At 34.3% G+C, this 19,002-nt stretch overlaps 2 protein-coding genes across 4 annotated transcripts in view; both read right to left on the bottom strand.

Annotated features, from left to right (window-relative positions):
• The window catches only part of LOC139482692 (RUN domain-containing protein 1-like), a 726,769-nt gene that overhangs the window by 577,434 nt on the left and 130,333 nt on the right, over positions 1–19,002 (bottom strand). The window lies entirely within an intron of this gene.
• LOC139482685 (uncharacterized) overlaps positions 1–19,002 on the bottom strand; it is a 106,635-nt gene that overhangs the window by 38,394 nt on the left and 49,239 nt on the right. Inside the window, exons 7-8 of the mRNA XM_071266753.1 lie at positions 16,706–16,927; positions 2,993–3,544 (exon numbers count right to left, since the gene is read on the bottom strand). Of these exons, the coding sequence (XP_071122854.1) occupies positions 2,993–3,544; positions 16,706–16,927 (774 nt within the window). The remainder of the gene's footprint in view (positions 1–2,992; positions 3,545–16,705; positions 16,928–19,002) is intronic.

The following is a 19,002-nucleotide window of genomic DNA, read 5'->3' on the forward strand; positions in this document are numbered from 1 at the left end:
GACCTGATAAACATTTTTATCCCATGTCAGATTTCCTCAAAATGCTTTGGTTTTTGAGTTATAAGCCAAAAACTGCATTTTACCCCTATGTTCTATTTTTAGCGGTGGCGACCATCTTGGTTGGTTGACCAGGTCACGCCACACATTTTTTAAACTAGATACCCCAAAGATGATTGTGGCCAAGTTTGGATTAATTTGGCCCAGTAGTTTCAGAGGAGAAGATTTTTGTAAAAGATAACTTTAATTTACGAAAAATGGTTAAAAATTGACTATAAAGGGCAATAACTCCTAAACGGGTCAACTGACCATTTTGGTCATGTTGACTTATTTGTAGATCTTACTTTGTTGAACATTATTGCTGTTTACAGTTTATCTCTATCTATAATAATATTCAAGATAATAACCAAAAACAGCAAAATTTCCTCAAAATTACCAATTCAGGGGCAGCAACCCAACAACCGATTGACCGATTCATCTGAAAATTTCAGGGCAGATAGATCTTGACCTGATAAACATTTTTATCTCATGTCAGATTTCCTCAAAATGCTTTGGTTTTTGAGTTATAAGCCAAAAACTGCATTTTACCCCTTTGTTCTATTTTTAGCCGTGGCGGCCATCTTGGTTGGTTGACCAGGTCACGCCACACATTTTTTAAACTAGATACCCCAAAGATGATTGTGGCCAAGTTTGGATTAATTTGGCCCAGTAGTTTCAGAGGAGAAGATTTTTGTAAAAGATTACTTTAATTAACGAAAAATGGTTAAAAATTGACTATAAAGGGCAATAACTCCTAAACGGGTCAACTGACCATTTTGGTCATGTTGACTTATTTGTAGATCTTACTTTGCTGAACATTATTGCTGTTTACAATTTATCTCTATCTACAATAATATTCAAGATAATAACCAAAAACAGCAAAATTTCCTCAAAATTACCAATTCAGGGGCAGCAACCCAACAACCGATTGACCGATTCATCTGAAAATTTCAGGGCAGATAGATCTTGACCTGATAAACATTTTTACCCCATGTCAGATTTGCTCTAAATGCTTTGGTTTTTGAGTTATAAGCCAAAAACTGCATTTTACCCCTATGTTCTATTTTTAGCCGTGGCGGCCATCTTGGTTGGTTGACCGGGTCACGCCACACATTTTTTAAACTAGATACCCCAATGATGATTGTGGCCAAGTTTGGTTTGATTTGGCCCAGTAGTTTCAGAGGAGAAGATTTTTGTAAAAGTTAACGACGACGGACGACGACGGACGACGACGACGACGACGGACGCCGGACGCCAAGTGATGAGAAAAGCTCACTTGGCCCTTCGGGCCAGGTGAGCTAAAAATGGTTAAAAATTGACTATAAAGGGCAATAACTCCTAAAGGGGTCAACTGACCATTTCGGTCATGTTGACTTATTTGTAAATCTAACTTTGCCGAAGATTATTGCTGTTTACAGTTTAACTCTATCTATAATAATATTCAAGATAATAACCAAAAACAGCAAAATTTCCTCAAAATTACCAATTCAGGGGCAGCAACCCAACAACGGGTTGACCGATTCATCTGAAAATTTCAGGGCAGATAGATCATGACCTGATACACATTTTTACTCCATGTCAGATTTCCTCTAAATGCTTTGGTTTTTGAGTTATAAGCCAAAAACTGCATTTTACCCCTATGTTCTATTTTTAGCCGTGGCGGCCATCTTGGTTGGTTGACCGGGTCATCGGACACATTTTTTAAACTAGACACCCCAATGATGATTGTGGCCAAGTTTGGTTCAATTTGGCCCAGTAGTTTCAGAGAAGAAGATTTTTGTAAAAGTTAACGACGACGGACGACGACGACGACGGACGACGGACGCCGGACGCCAAGTGATGAGAAAAGCTCACTTGGCCCTTCGGGCCAGGTGAGCTAAAAATGGTTAAAAATTGACTATAAAGGGCAATAACTCCTAAAGGGGTCAACTGACCATTTTGGTCATGTTGACTTATTTGTAAATCTTACTTTGCTGAACATTATTGCTGTTTACAGTTTATCTCTATCTATAATAATATTCAAGATAATAACCAAAAACAGTAAAATTTCCTTAAAATTACCAATTTAGGGGCAGCAACCCAACAACGAGTTGTCCGATTCATCTGAAAATATCAGGGCAGATTGATCTTGACCTTATAAACAATTTTATCCCCTGTCAGATTTGCTCTAAATGCTTTGGTTTTTGAGTTATAAGCCAAAAACTGCATTTTACCTCCATGTTATATTTTTAGCCATGGCGGCCATCTTGGTTGGTAGGCAGGGTCACCCACACATTTTTTAAACTAGATACCCAATGATGATTGTGGCCAAGTTTGGTTTAATTTGGCCAAATGGTTTCATAGGAGAAGAAAAGTTAACGACAACGGACGAAGATGGACAACGGACGAGGGACGCAAAGTGATGGTAAAAGCTCACTTGGCCCTTTGGGCTAGGTGAGCTAAAAAATAGTTCATATTTTAGAAATTTGTAAGTCTTGAAAGTTTTATATGTTTTATATCAAGGATTTTTTACTTGTCCCGTCGGACAACTAATATGATGATTCTACTCGTCCGACCACTATATCGACTTGTCCAAGACAATCAGACAAACAGTAATGTCGAGCCCTGCTGTCTAGTAAAAATTATGATTTATATTATGATCATAGTCATAAACATGTTCCGGTAATAATATACATGCAATTTTTTAACATTGGACTTTAAGAACAATCTATCCATCCATCTGGTCTTTACATGTTAAGTCTGTTAAAAATGTAAGATGGGTTTTATAATTGTTAAATTCATCAATATTGATGCGTAATGGGCACATCACTGAATGATACTTTCTGATTTATCTCAATATCATATAAAAGTAAGCAAATCAGAATGCTTCAAATAGGACTGCGGAAAGCCATTTATGAAGACAGAAGTAGAATTTTTGAATAGGTCAATCATGTATTGAATAGTTTTATTATATTACCTGCTGGGGTTGGAGTCATATGCTGCCCAGGAAAACACAAGACATCAGGAACCTGTTCATGTAATCCTTTGCTGCCATCAAATACAACAAGAAACAAAGCCCTGTAGGTCATGAAGGTCTGGTGTGTTGTATAATATACATACTGTCCACCAAAGTCCCAGAAAATAAGTCGTCCCACTTTCATCTTGTATTTCCCACTCTTTAGAACTTTTTCCATTTTTCTTCTGATTTCATCTTTAGTCATCTTTGCTTTCATTTTCTGTTTCAGCTGCTGTCGTGATAGAGGCACAATGGAGGATGCCTGAGGTGACAAAGTAAGGGCTGCTGGAGATTGGTTGGAGAGATTAACTGATGTGTTTAATGGGAGAGGCAATGCAATAGCTTGTGACTGCTGTAGAACACCTGGATTAACCATTTCATCATCTTTACTTCCAGAAGGACTTGTATCTGATGCTTGTTGTTGGTGTAACTTTTCATTAAGATTAGTTTCCTTTGCTTTACTCGAGGTCATTAAAACCTTATTGTATACCACATCCATGGCATTATAAGTTTCTGTATGAAAAAAAAACACCACTTTATAGAATCATAACAAGAATGTGTCCTCAGTACACGAATGCCCCACTCGCACTATCATTTTCTATGTTCAGTGGACCGTGAAATTGGGGTAAAATCTCTAATTTGGCATTAAAATTAGAAAGATCATATCATAGGGAACATGTGTACCAAGTTTGAAGTCGATTGGACTTCAACTTCATCAAAAACTACCTCGACCAAAAACTTTAACCTGAAGCGGGACAGACGGACGAACGAACGGACGAACGAACGAACGGACGCACAGACCAGAAAACATAATGCCCCTCTACTATCGTAGGTGGGGCATAAAAAGATAAACTTAATATAAATGCTAATTTTTATATGAAGTGCTTCTTTCGCTTTGTACATAAGAGGGTAATAAAATTCTATACATATAAATATACCTACTGCAGATGTACTTGACTGTTACAATTTACCTCCACATTAATCCACATGTATAATAACCTATGTGCATAAACTTTGTCAATTTCACTGAGTTAAAATTGAAATTAAAAACAAGAGTACAAATGCGAAAATGTTTCGGCTGCTTTACTAACCATGATTGATTTAATGTAAACAGTCGTGAAAATAAGGCTTACCCTTGGTATAAAATTTCAATTTAAACAGCTCAGGCCATGCCAAAATGTCCAACAAATCTATGGCTTGCATGCAAATTTCTTATTTCTAATACAAAAATTACAAAAAAAAAACCCTCCCTCTTCCAAAACTAATAAAATGCTCTGCTGAGCGCAGCCTGGTATGACCACAGAGGTCGAACAGTTGGGGGCATTTTTTTGACACAATATATTCAAGCTTGATACTGTCTGAACTTTGATTGTGATCAAATATTTGACATAATATAGGTTTCTGACACAAAATAAATGTGGTCAAAGATTTTAAAAATATATTGCGCAATACTGTGCAAATGAAACTTTCAAAAATTTGAAATTTGAAATTTGAAAAAATAAAATATGAACCCTTTAATAAAATTGAAAAAAAATCCCCCCTTTGGAGAAATTATCCCCCAAACTCAATCCCAGCCTTCCCTTTGTAGTATGGAATCTTGTAGTACAATTTTAGAGATATCCATTCATTTTAACACAAGTTATTGTCTTGAAACTACAAAAAAATGCTTGTTTTTGTCCCCTTTTTGGCCCCTAATTCCTAAACTGTTTTACCCCAAAATCAATTCCAAAAAAATAATTGAGGTCGTGAAAAAACCACTAAAAAACCTAGTAAAATCAGAGTGTGTTAGGAGTTCCACAGAACTATGTTTCCCTCTTGCAGCTGCTGTTGTTATCGAACTATTGTTTAAAAAACAAGTGATCGTTTGGAAACTAGAAAAACATTTGTTTTTGGCCCCTCTTTTACCACTAATTCCTGCATGTTTGGGGCAATTAACCCCAAACTCAATCTCAGCCTTCCTTCCCTTTGTGATATCGAACCTTGTGGTACAATGTCAGAGAGATCCATACACTTACACACAAGTTATTGTCTTGAAACTAGAAAAAAAGCTTGCTTTTGACCCCTTTTTGGCCCCTAATTCCTAAACTGTTGGTACCATAACCCCAAAAATCAATCCCAACTTTCCTTTTGTGGTGTGGCATTGGATTTTTAACTTTTAAGATATAAGGCAAAAAAAACCGCTTAATCAAAGAGTTGAAGGCTGAGGGGAAAGACGGCCCACGTCTTTTTTTTTTTTTTTTTTTTTGGGGGGGGGGGGGGATCTTTTGATAGACTTCATATAAAAGAACAGCTAGAACATGTAGAAAGGTTGACAATATTGAAGTCAATTGTTGTTGTTTAATCTAATTTTGTTTCCTTAGTTAAGGATTCAATTTGGACCAAGAGATCTGCATCTTCTAAATCTAAACATTCGATTAAAGTTGATAGTTAATTATGTAAAATTCAACTGATTTCTGTCAATTAACAACAGCAACAATGTTTTCTGAAATCTTAATTGTGTACCACTGAACTGCAGGCTAGGCCATTTTCCATTTTTTGTGACAGTACTCTAAGATTTTTAATTTTTTTTTAAGAAAGTTAGGACTGAAAAATCCATTTAATTGTAAATTTCCATTGATAGAGTCCCCAGTTACAACTCTCATCACAGGGATACAGGTACTAATAAAAAATGATTTGATTGATGTAAATTGTGTGAAGCTTGTTTCCAGATCCTACATTTTGAAATATTTGTAAATTTCATGAATAAATAGGTTTAAACTATAAAATGCAACTTTTTTTAAATTTTTTTTTCCATTACAATAATTTATTTGTTGGTACACATAATTAAGTTTAAATTGAAGACTACTTATCATATACTAGATGTCACATTTTCAATTTTTATTTTAGTGGATAATTACTCATCAATTAAGGTGCTCCTGATTTGGAGGAAGATTCACAAAACAGAATTTTACAGAAAAAAAGAAAAAAATCGTTTCTCTCCCCAATCTCATGTATCTCCACGAACTTCCTGTTTACTTTGAAAGTTGTTGACCTACAAATTAAAGTATTGCATGTTGATGTTTGAATCATCTACAGCAAACATAATTATGTTTAAATTTAACAAATAACAATTTATAATTAGTGCACAAACTCTGAGAATGATTTAAATAACCAGTGAAGGATATCCCTGTTTCTGCATAGTGTGGCATTCCAACAATGACGTCATTATAAAATATAATGTAGGTTGGATATATTTAGAATATCTCGTCATACCAATTTTTCCGGATTGTAAAAGAAACGTAAATAGTGTAAAAGAGAGCTCAAAATACGATAATTTCGCTAGAAACAGAAGGGAAATGTGTAGAAAAGTGTTTAAAGTCAATCTATTCATTTGTGTGTTTTCTTCTCATCAATCTCAGTAAGATTTGTTGGGGGTTTTCCACACTATAAAAACAAAATGAATGATGTGAGGGAATGTCACTCTCAGGTCAACCCCATAAGGGATTGACGGCTTGAAGCCGTCTTTCCCCCAAAAATGGTACAAATGATTATCAATGGGCAAGAACTCTAATAAGGAGTCGGCTGTCGATTTTGACCATGCAGATTTGTAGAACTTGTCTTGATAATCATTGTTTCAATTTAAAAGTTTCTCTCGATCAATAATTAAGTTTTCAAGATAATAGGCAAGTATGAAAATAAATGGTAAAATTTGTCATTTTAGGGCAATAACTCATATAAGAAGTTGTCTGAAAGTTTTGACGTATATGGACAATTGGCACTCAACATTATGAACATGTCTGCTCCTTTATAACAATTTTCGAAATAATAGACAAAACTTGCACTTTACCCCTATGTTCTATTTTAGCCATGTCGTCTATCTTGCTTGGCAGGCGGGATCATCAGAAACGTTTTTGAATTATATACCCTAATGATGATTGTTGCAAAGTCTGGTGAAATTTGGCACAGTAGTTTCAGAGGAGAAGATTTTTTGTATGACAACGAATGCCAATTGATGAGAAAAGCTCACTTGGCATAAAAAAAAATAAAGGGTGACTGCATGAATGAAATGATAAACAAAATAATAAAATGCATAACTTCTTAAGAATGCTTATAAATTTTAAATTTTACGTGATAATTAAGAAGTTCTGGGCACTCTGGTTTTCGAATATTTCTGAAGCAAGTGCATTTAAGTCTTGAGATTTTTTTCCCTCCTTATTATTTTTTGTTGTTTCAGAGTAACAATTTTCTAGGACAGAAACAACTCTTCTTAAATCTGAGCATGTACCTGACATGGTCTGTAAACATTTATACGAAAGAAGAAAAAGTTAAATCATAAAATGAATTGTTTTGTTTCAGGTGAAATTTTGTGCAGACGGTCAGTAAACAAGAGGCTCCAAAGATGCAATTTATTGTTTCTTTCCATCTTTTATACATTTGTGTAGTTTCTTCCAAAAAAATGCAAAAATGGAAACTAGAGGCTCTAAAGAGCCTGTGTCGCTCACCTTGGTCTATGTGACTATTAAACAAAGGAAGCAGATGGATTCATGACAAAATTGTATTTTGGTGATGGTGATGTGTTTGTACATCTTACTTTACTGAACATCCTTGCAGCTTACAATTATCTCTATCTATAATGAAGTTGGCCCAGTAGTTTCAGTGGAAAATGTTAGTAAAAATTTACAAATTTTATAAAAATTGTTGAAAATTGACTATAAAGGACAATAACTCCTTAGGGGGTCAATTGACCATTTCGGTCATGTTGACTTATTTGTAAATCTTACTTTGCTGAACATTATTGCTGTTTACAGTTTATTTCTATCTATAATAATTTTCAAGATAATAATCAAAAACAGTAAAATTTCCTTAAAATTACCAATTCAGGGGCAGGAACCCAACAACTGGTTGTCCGATTTATCTGAAAATTTCAGGGCAGATAGATCTTGACCTGATAAACAATTAATCCCCCTGTCAGATTTGCTCTTAATGCTTTGGTTTTTGAGTTATAAGCCAAAAACTGCATTTTACCCCTATCTTCTATTTTTAGCCATGGCGGCCATCTTGGTTGGATGGCCGGGTCATCGGACACATTTTTTAAACTAGATACCCAAAAGATGATTGTGGATAAGTTTGGATTAATTTGGCCCAGTAGTTTCAGAGGAGAAGATTTTTGTAAAAGATTACTAAGATTTACGAAAAATGGTTAAAAATTGACTATTAAGGGCAATAACTCCTATATGGGTCAACTGACCATTTCGGTCATGTTGACTTATTTGTAAATCTTACTTTGCTGAACATTATTGCTGTTTACAGTTTATTTCTATCTTTAATAATTTTCAAGATAATAACCAAAAACAGTAAAATTTCCTTAAAATTACCAAGTCAGGGGCAGCAACCCAACAACAGGTTGTCAGATTCATCTGAAAATTTCAGGGTAGATAGATCTTGACCTGATAAACAATTTTCTAATGTCAGATTTGCTCTTAATGCTTTGGTTTTTGAGTTATAAGCCAAAAACTGCATTTTACCCCTATCTTCTATTTTTAGCCATGGCGGCCATCTTGGTTGGATGGCCGGGTCATCGGACACATTTTTTAAACTAGATACCCAAAAGATGATTGTGGATAAGTTTGGATTAATTTGGCCCAGTAGTTTCAGAGGAGAAGATTTTTGTAAAAGATTACTAAGATTTACGAAAAATGGTTAAAAATTGACTATTAAGGGCAATAACTCCTATATGGGTCAACTGACCATTTCGGTCATGTTGACTTATTTGTAAATCTTACTTTGCTGAACATTATTGCTGTTTACAGTTTATTTCTATCTTTAATAATTTTCAAGATAATAACCAAAAACAGTAAAATTTCCTTAAAATTACCAATTCAGGGGCAGCAACCCAACAACAGGTTGTCAGATTCATCTGAAAATTTCAGGGTAGATAGATCTTGACCTGATAAACAATTTTCTAATGTCAGATTTGCTCTTAATGCTTTGGTTTTTAAGTTATAAGCCAAAAACTGCATTTTACCCCTATGTTCTATTTTTAGCCATGGCGGCCATCTTGGTTGGTTGGCCGGGTCCCTGGACACATTTTTTAAACTAGATACCCCAAAGATAATTGTGGCCAAGTTTGGATAAGTTTGGCCCAGTGGTTTCAGAGGAGAAAATTTTTGTAAAAGATTACTAAGATTTACGAAAAATGGTTAAAAATTGACTATAAAGGGCAATAACTCCTATATGGGTCAACTGACCATTTCGGTCATGTTGACTTATTTGTAGATCTTACTTTGCTGAACATTATTGCTGTTTACAGTTTATCTCTATCTATAATAATATTCAAGATAATAACCATATAACGGCAAAATTTCCTTAAAATTGCCAATTCAGGGGCAGCAACCCAACAACCGGTTGTCCGATTCGTCTGAAAATTTTAGAGCAGATAGATCTTGACTTAATAAACAATTTAACCCCATGTCAGATTTGCTCTAAATGCTTCGGTTTCAGAGTTATAAGCCAAAAACTGCATTTGACCCCTATGTTCTATTTTTAGCCATGGCGGCCATCTTGGTTGGTTGGCCGGGTAACCGAACACATTTTTTAAACTAGATACCCCAATGATCATTGTGGCCAAGTTTGGTTAAATTTGGCCCAGTAGTTTCAGAGGAGAAGATTTTTGTAAAAGTTAACGACGACGGACGACGGACGACGGACGCCGGACGACGCCGGACGACGGACGCCAAGTGATGAGAAAAGCTCACTTGGCCCTTCGGGCCAGGTGAGCTAAAAATCATAATTAAAGGGCAATAGCTACCCTAAGGGCCAACTGAGGATTTCAACCAGGTTGACTTATTAGTTTATCTTATATCCTGACCATTTTTGAAATTACCTTATCGCTACCAATCTATTAAAGTTACTGCAAACAAATCATAAAATGGGTGAAAATGGTCATTTAGGAGAATAAATCATATAAGGAGTCTATTTTAAATCTTAGCCATTAGACTTAGTTGGAGATTTACTGTCTATTATATATTAGTTAAAAAATAAAGAACCTTTGTGAGCACGCTCACATACCCCACGCCCCCACATTGTCACTGGACAAACACAAATTCACCAGATTCCTAAGTTCAAAGACTCATAACTCTACAAAACTGTCAAAAGTCAACTGATCAAAATTTTCTTGTGGATATGCACATTTACGTATTATGTCTTCAATAACTACAAACTTTCATGAAATTCTGTTGTGTGGTTTCAGAGAAGTTGTGATTACAAACTGTTCCAGTAGTATATTTAGTCCAAAATTCGAAGTTAAAAGGGGGATAACTCCTAGAAAAAAAGTTCAATAGTAATTTCCTGTCGATATGCACATCTACATAGTATGTCCTTATTATATACAAAGTTTAATGAAATTCTGTTGTGTGCATGGTTTCAGAGAAGTTGGGATGATTAAAATGTTGCAGTAGTATAATTGGGCCAAAATTCTAAGTTCAAAAGGGCATAACTCATAGAAAAAAAATTCCATCATATTTTCCTGTCTATAGGCACATCTACATAGTATGTCCTTATTATCTACAAAGTTTCATGAAATTCTGTTGTGTGGTTTCAGAGGAGTTGCGATGACAAACTGTTGCAGTAGTATATTTTGGCTAAAATTCTAAGTTAAAGGGGCATAACTCCTAGAAAAAAATTGAATCGTAGTTTCCTGTCGATATGCACATCTACATAGTATGTTCATATTATCTACAAACATTCATAAAATTCTGTTGTGAGGTTTCAGAGGAGTTGCGTTGACAAGAACAGGACTGGCCAAAATTCTAAGTAAATGGGGCATAACTCCTAAAAAAAAATGAATCGTTATATCCTGTCTGTATGTAAATCTACATAGTATGTCCTTATTATCTACAAAGTTTCATAAAATTCTGTTATGGGGTTTTAAAGGAGTTGCGATAACAAGAACAGGACTGACTTACGGACGGACGGACAGACAGGGGGGTGAAAAACATTATACCCTCCGCAACTTCGTTGCGTGGAGTATTAGGTCCGAGACCACAATTGTCGTCCCTTGATTTTCGTTGTTCTCACAAATATAGTCCCTAGTGTTGACAGTGAGTTACTTGCCATTAATTTTTATAACCCTTCCAAATTTATTTCTCCATGTTGAATGCCTCAGTTCGCAAGTAGGGGGAAAAATTACACTGTAAAAAAAATTGGGTCCAGAATTTTAAAGGAAAGTAGTGATTTGGTCCAGGTGAAAAAGGTTGAAAAATAGTACTTCGGAAGCTGTCAAAAGATTTCAAGACGCCCTAAAGATAAAATTGTCCATATTTTGAGTTAGAGGCGATGAAGTTTTCTATAATTTTGATATAATTTGTCCCAAAAGTAGTACAACACACTGTAAAAGTTTCTTTGAGAAAGCGCAGGTGGGATTTTTTTTATTTTCATTTATGTTCTAAAAGAAATGCACTACGAAATAATTGTGGTCTCGGACCAGTATAAAAATGCAACTACAGGTAAAAACCATCTTTCAATGGTATCAAATTAAATCCTTATATCATTGATTACTCGCGAACCATACCGTTTATCTACTTTGATTTCAACGAAAATGCAAAAAAGGGTAACAGGAGTGCTCAGGCTGAAATGTCTCGCCTTCTTTACTGACCATTGATTTTATGTTGATAGTCATAAATATAAAGTCTACTACAAGTATCACATAACTTTAACATGATCAAAGAAAATTAGGTTAAGGTCAGATAAACCAAACGGGAAATACATATACACCTTCCAATCATTCAATACACTAAATATAGTTGACCTATTGCTTATAGTTTCGAAGAAAAAGACTTAACCAGGAAAACTAAACCTTGATCAATGAACCATGAAAATGAGGTCAAGGTCTGATGTTAACCAGACGTGTACACCCGTACGAAAAACATGACACGTACTCCAGCTGGACAGTAGCCGTACTGAGAACCGTACTTATAAAAATCATTTGGACTTTTCTTTGAATGTCTTATAATGGATAACCCGGCTGGACTTTCAGCGAAATTAGCCGTAAACCGGCTCGAAATATTTAAATTAGCAGGAGTCCGGTTCTGAAAGTCCAGCTGGACTTTCATAAAAGTACGTCTAAAAAAATCCAGCCGGCATTTCTGGCAAAAATATAGCCTCTATAAAGTTCAGCTGGACTTTACAAAGTCCGGCTGAACTTTAAGAAGTCCAGCTGAACTCATAAAAGTTCAGCTGGACTTCAAAAAGTTCTGTTTGACCTTAAAAAATGATCTCAGCAGGGGCTGATCCACAAAAAATGAGGGGGGAGGGGGTTCCACCCCCGCAGAACCCTCCCTCTTGATCCACTACTGCTTAGTTTTTCTTCAGATGTTGGATTCTTCTGATTTGATATACATCCCTTGTTATAATCTGAAAAAAAAACAACAGATGGCGTTATGCATATACTGCTTATTTCTTTTTCTTTTTTCTACTGTCTTACTGGTAAAATCAAGAAACGGAGAATTGTGAAGCTAAATCCTTACTCCTAAAAATGTGTGGTTATAATTATCACGATTATACTTAATAAATTTAAAGTGCATAAAATAAGTAAAGCTTTGAAAATCACTCAAACTGAAATATTTTGCATAATTAGGTATTTAATGTAGTTTTTTTAATTCTTTTTACTCTTCAAAAATAAAAATTAAGCTATTTATAATGTTGTATTCATTTCATCAATATGTTGAAGAAAAAAAGAGCATATCAGATTGTACTTACCAGAATATATGCAATCCAAAATACATGCACACAGCATGTAATCTTCCTAAATTGAAATTGATGCCAGTCAGAAGGATCCATCTTCTCTAATATAATGTGAAAAGAACTACTTCCAAACATTTGCTTTACATCCAATGTAAATTTCTCATTTTGTTCAAGAAAGAAGACACATCTTCCTGTTTAATCCAAATTCAAATTTTGTTGTATTGCAAATTACATGAGGTTGTTTGAGGAGCTGTGAAAATTTTTCTTCTTATGACTTCTTGCATATGTCTTAATTTTGAATATGTGATATATTAAAAAAAAAGAAAATCAATTATTAATTGGTTCAATTATGAAATGTTTAATAAAAGTGATAGTAATTGCAAAAATATGTATTTAGAAATGTGTTATCCTTCAAATGGCCCCATGATCAACCTCTGTGTAGATGCTACTTCCTGTGACCTGTCCAGACTGAGGTTAATTGAAAACAGATGGTACTCTCTAAAAGACTACTGCTATTAAATCACTGTTATGGCTCAAGTTTCTAATTGATATTAAAGAATGATAATTATTTATTTTATGCATTCATCTTATTAAATATAAATATACTAGAAAATGTATAATGTTAACCAATTAATAGATGTAATTTTGCTAGGGGTTTTATTTCATGAAAAAGTAAAAATGTTAAATAATTGTTGAAAAACATATTAATTCTGAGATATTATGAATTCAATCAAAATTATATCACCTATATTAAATTCTAACTTTCCATTTACAGTCTATTTTAAATATTTTATAATGGAATTGAAAATTTTACGGGTCCCAGAAAAGATCACATCTTATAGTTTGATCTTAAAAGTATATTGTGAAAAATATGATATCATTATTATATAACTTGCAAATTTTTATTTATAACTCTTTTCCATTTTGAAAGAAATTTGTTCCTTTCAAAGAACAGAATCCTAGTGACAAACTTTTTATTTCTGTAAGGGCAGATTTGGCTGATGAAAATTTTCTAAGTCTTAATTCCTGCTCATACTTGACTGTAAAATTTTCTAAGACAAAAATCCTGCTGATCATTCTACAGAAAAAATAATTTTCCTCAAAAGTCCAGCCGTGTTTATTTTCTTGTCAGAATTACAAAAAGTGCGGTTGGACTTTTAAGAAAATACCGGCTGGCAAATAACTGAAGTATAAGAAAAAGTACGTGTACGGCTCATGTCAGACTGGACTTTTCAAAGTCAGACTGGAATACGTCTCAAGTCCAGTTGAAGTCCAGTTGAACTCCGGTTTAAATTTTCGTACGGGCAGTTTAAAAAAGTCATCTCCTTATTATCATCCTAAACCGATAAGATGTTATTTTGCCGCAAGTTGGTCAAACCAGTGTTCACAAATCATTGAGAAACTTGCCATTTATAATTTTTGCTGCAATGACATGCTAATATACACTTTCATTTTTTGAAATCAAGAACTTTCCTTATTAGCTTCGCTTTTCAAAAAAAAAAAACGCATGTCAACAAATATGACAGAAGTTAAAGTTTGCCGACATCACCTAATATAGCGTTCCTGTGTACTGCGCGGAGATTTAGAATTCCAATCCCAACTTTTCCTGAACCAAGTAAGTAGTAATTACATTTTGTGTATATACGGCCTTTAGCTGGTAGTGTTTGGAATTGCCCGGTAGACTGCATGTGTCATAGGCTGAATCCCGACTTATTCAAACCAAAGATTTTGTGCTTCTCCGCAGTATTGAGGGATAATTGCATAGACCTGGTTTTTTCTGGGTAAAACAAATAATCAATTTAGTGAAATGTGTTGCTCGATTTCCGGTAGTCTATTGTGATAACACATTCTTGTTAACGTTTTTACGCTGATATTTCCTCTTTTTAAATGTGAACTCGGTTGGCACATTGATAGATAAAACATAAAATACAAAACAACAAATATCAAAACAAGTAAAAGAAAATATCATAAATAGAAAACATTGGCCCAGAGATTTTATGTTAAGTTCCGGAGATCATGGAATTATAAGGCAAAAAAATATATATGTCTGTTTACGGTCACCGACCTACCCTACTTTTGAGCGCCGACCCTAAGTAATTTTATTTCCATTGTAAAGTGAAAAAAAAAGTGAACTCGTGTCAAAAGTGAAGTTAGTATTGCCAATAATATAAATCAATTGCCTGATACATCCTAATGTTCACAATCGTGAATATGACAGCTGTTTTAAGGAATTTCGCAACTCGTGTGATGAAATAAACCCTTTGCAACATTTTTTCCAACAAATAACAAAGGGAAATAATCCAATCATTAAAAATACGGGTAAACTCTGCCCGTGATCTACTCGGTCCACAACAAGACGAAACCGCATGACTCAAAATCATGACACAAAAAATAAAATGAAAAAACAAAATAAAACGGAAATACCGACCTACCTACCCTATCTATTTAACGTATGTAACTTTAAACACACATATATATTTTTTTGGCCCGATATGAAAGAATTTATTATAAATCCTCTTTACGCTAAAAAATACAACATAAAAATTTCCAGTTAAAGGATATTGGTTGTTTTAAAGTACTGTTTCGTGCCCATGATTTGATGAAGTATATACATCTGTAAATTAAAATGTTAGATGTGGCTGTCAAGTATTTAGTTTTTGTTTGAAAATTTTTATGTTCAAAACTGTTTTAAAAATAACCTAACTATTGCCAAAATTTTGCAGTGAGACAATATTTCACATATTCCGGAATAAAACTCTGACAAAATGTAGAAAACCTTGAAACAGATAGCGTGCAGATGAACTCCGAAACCTTCATAGCATACTATATATGGGCTTTACTTGTTTTTCACATGCAGTTGTTAACATTGCAGTCCTCTTTAACAGTTTGTTTACGGTTAAACATTGCGTCATTGGCAGTTGTACAACAACAACATGTCAATATTGTTTTTTTATTATTTTTTTTATTGTTATGCTTAATTCTTATATCATGTATATTTCTGTCCTTATAATTAAAATTTTATGTGAAAAATCAACAAACCACTCTGTATTTCTGACTGTATTTCCTTTTCTACATAGAACGTTTTGTATCGCTTGGTGACATTGGGAAAGGGTGCTTTCAGACACGTCTGTGTTTCAAGGTTGTCAAAACCATTTTTGAGATCGTTTCCAAGGAACTCTTCATTAGAAAACTGTGTTAAAACTGCGCATGTTAAAGGACCAAGTCACCTTAAATCTTTTAAAATAGATTAAGAATGTGTCCATGGGATACACATGATGCCCTGTTTGCATATAATGTTATAAAGGTACATAACTCAAGAACATTAAAAAGGACGACACCAAAATTCTAAATTGATGTTATTTTTGTGGTAATGAGCATGGTATATCAGTTTCAAACAAAAATGTGTCCATAGTACACGGATGTCCCACTCGCACTATCATTTTTTTAGAAATATCATATCATAGGGAACACGTGTACTTAGTTTCAAGTTGATTGGACTTTAACTTCATCCAAAACTACCGTGTTCAAAAACTATCATTTGCTATTTTCAGTGGACCGTGAAATTTGGGTAAAAAATCTAATTTGACATTTAAATTGGAAAGATCATATCATAGGTAACATGTGTACTAAGTTTCAAGTTGATTGGATTTCAACTTCATCAAAAACTACCTTGACCAAAAACTTTAACCTGAAGCGGGACAGACGAACGGACGGACAGACGGACGGACGGACGAACAAACGAACGAACGGGCGAACAGACCAGAAAACATAATGCTCATCTACTAGGTGGGGCATAAAAATTTGGTTGAGGCAAACAAACGTAAGAGTACAGAAACTAATTTTGGGATGCATGTCAGAACTTTACATAATGCTCTGACGGACAAGGGTAACACTTAATTTCCCCTCTGATACGACAGGGGCATACACACACATTTTGTATCTTACAACTCTTACCTGGATTTATAAGAACCCATTCTCTTGTCTGGACGTCAAGTCCACATCGACCTTCAAGAAGAGAGATACCATCTGTAGGATGTCTCCCTTCGGGAATGACGTCCCCCACTAATACCTTCACCAGAGACGATTTTCCGACGGCGAACTGGCCAGTCACCATACAGCGCATGTCATACGATTCGTAGGTTCCTTTACCCGTTAAACGATTTAACATAGTGTATTCTGTAAAAAATAAAGATTTGGACCAACTTAAAAACTGGGCTCATAATCAAAAATTTAAAAACATGTTAAGATTCAGCATATAAAAGAACCCCAATAATTCATTTTTTTTGTTAAAATTAAACTCAGTTTAATTTTGGACCATTTAGACCTTAATCAGTTAATATAAAAACGGGAGCAAAAATTCAAAATCTAAATACACCGTTAGATTCGGCATATCAAAGAACCCCAATAATTTTTTTTTTTTTATGAAATCAAACAAAATTTAATTTTGAACCCTTTGGACCTGAATGTTGACCGATTTAAAAACGAGGTCCAACATCCAAAATTTTAATACAGGGATAGATTCAGCATATCAAAGAATTTTCATATATTCAATTTTTGTTGAAATCAAACAAAGTTTAATTTTGGACCCCGATTTGGACCAACATGAAAAGTGGGCCCATAGTCCAAAATCTAATTACATGTTTGGATTCACCGTATCAAAAAATCATAAGACTTATTTTTTTTTTTAAATCAAACTAAGTTTAATTTTGGACTCTTTGGACCTTAATGTAGAACAATTTGAAAAGGAGATCAAAAACTAAGAATCTATATACACAGTTAGATTGGTCATATCAAAGAACCCCAATAAAACAATGTTTGATGAAATCAAACAAAGTTTAATTTTGGACCCTTTGGACCTCAATGTGGACCAATTAAAAAACGGGCCCCAAAATCAAAATTCTTAATTCAGTATTAGATTCGGCATATCAAAGAAACCCTAATAATTCAATTTGTGATGAAATCAAACAAAAAATTAATTTTGGACCCTTTGGACCTCAATGAAGACCAATTTAAAAACGGGACATAAAATTCCAAAAACTTCATACACGGTTAGAATCAACATATTAAAGAACCATAAGAATTCAAGAATAAAACCCCATTGAAATTGGTCACGAAATAAGCAATTTATACAAAGTAACAGAAAAGTATGGTTTTTGGCCCCTTTTTGGCCCCGAATTCCTAAACAAATAGGGCCATAACCCCAAAAATCAATCCTAACCTTCTTTTTTTGGTATGGAACCTTGTGGTACAAAATTTCAAAAAGATTCATACACTTTCACACAAGTTATTGTCTTGAAACTAGAAAAATATTAATGGACCCCTTTTTAGGCCCTTGGTTCCTAAACTGTTGGGACCATAACCCCCACACCCAACCCCGACCTTCCTTGTGTGGTTTCAAACCTTGTGTTTAAATTTCATGGAGATCCATTCACTTAAACTAAAGTTATTGTCTGGAAACGAAGTGTCTCCCTGGACGACACGGACGATGACGTGATACCAATATACGACCGCGAAAATTGTATAAAAACTGCGAGGCATGCACGTTTACGTAAGAAACTGCAAACTCCGACCTTTGTTCACGTGACCAAGGTCTTCACCTTAGAAGCCATTAAATCGTTTGCTGTCCAACTGTTTAGATTACTTATCTAATTCGTAGCTATTGCTCCTTTAACAATTTACTTTTCCAATTTACTACTTAATGATACAGTGAAGTTTCTTTGTCAGAGATGGGTCTTTTTGAGACTTTATAAATATCCTTTCTTTAAACAAATCTTGGAGGTATACAAATATGAATATAAAAGTTACTATTGATGTTAAAATACCTCCTCATAAAAAGGGATTTTAAATCCCATTTCCTACCAGGTTGCACTAATGACAGGACGATTGCCCGGATAGTGAAGGGACGGTTGACCGGACATCATATAAATAGTCATAACTTTTTTGTTATACTGTAGATTTGTTTAATATTTGTAGACCTTAAATATATCAAAATATATTGTATGAAAATCAAACAAAATCAGTGTACAATTTTTTTTTTTGAGCAATTAAAGTTGTCCGGACTGTATTCACACTTGACATGCTTGAGGGAAGGGACACTCAAATAATGGTGCCTCCTAAGAGTCAGAAAAAACGTTTAGGATGCACGATTCTATAATATATTTATTTGTCTCACAGATTCCTTAATTTCATGGACAGATTTTTTTTAAATAAAAAAGATATTTATCATGTGTCGATCAGTTCAGTATATTTAA

The sequence above is a fragment of the Mytilus edulis genome, chromosome 7 (genome assembly GCF_963676685.1).
Source record: "Mytilus edulis chromosome 7, xbMytEdul2.2, whole genome shotgun sequence".
NCBI classification, from domain to species: domain Eukaryota; kingdom Metazoa; phylum Mollusca; class Bivalvia; order Mytilida; family Mytilidae; genus Mytilus; species Mytilus edulis.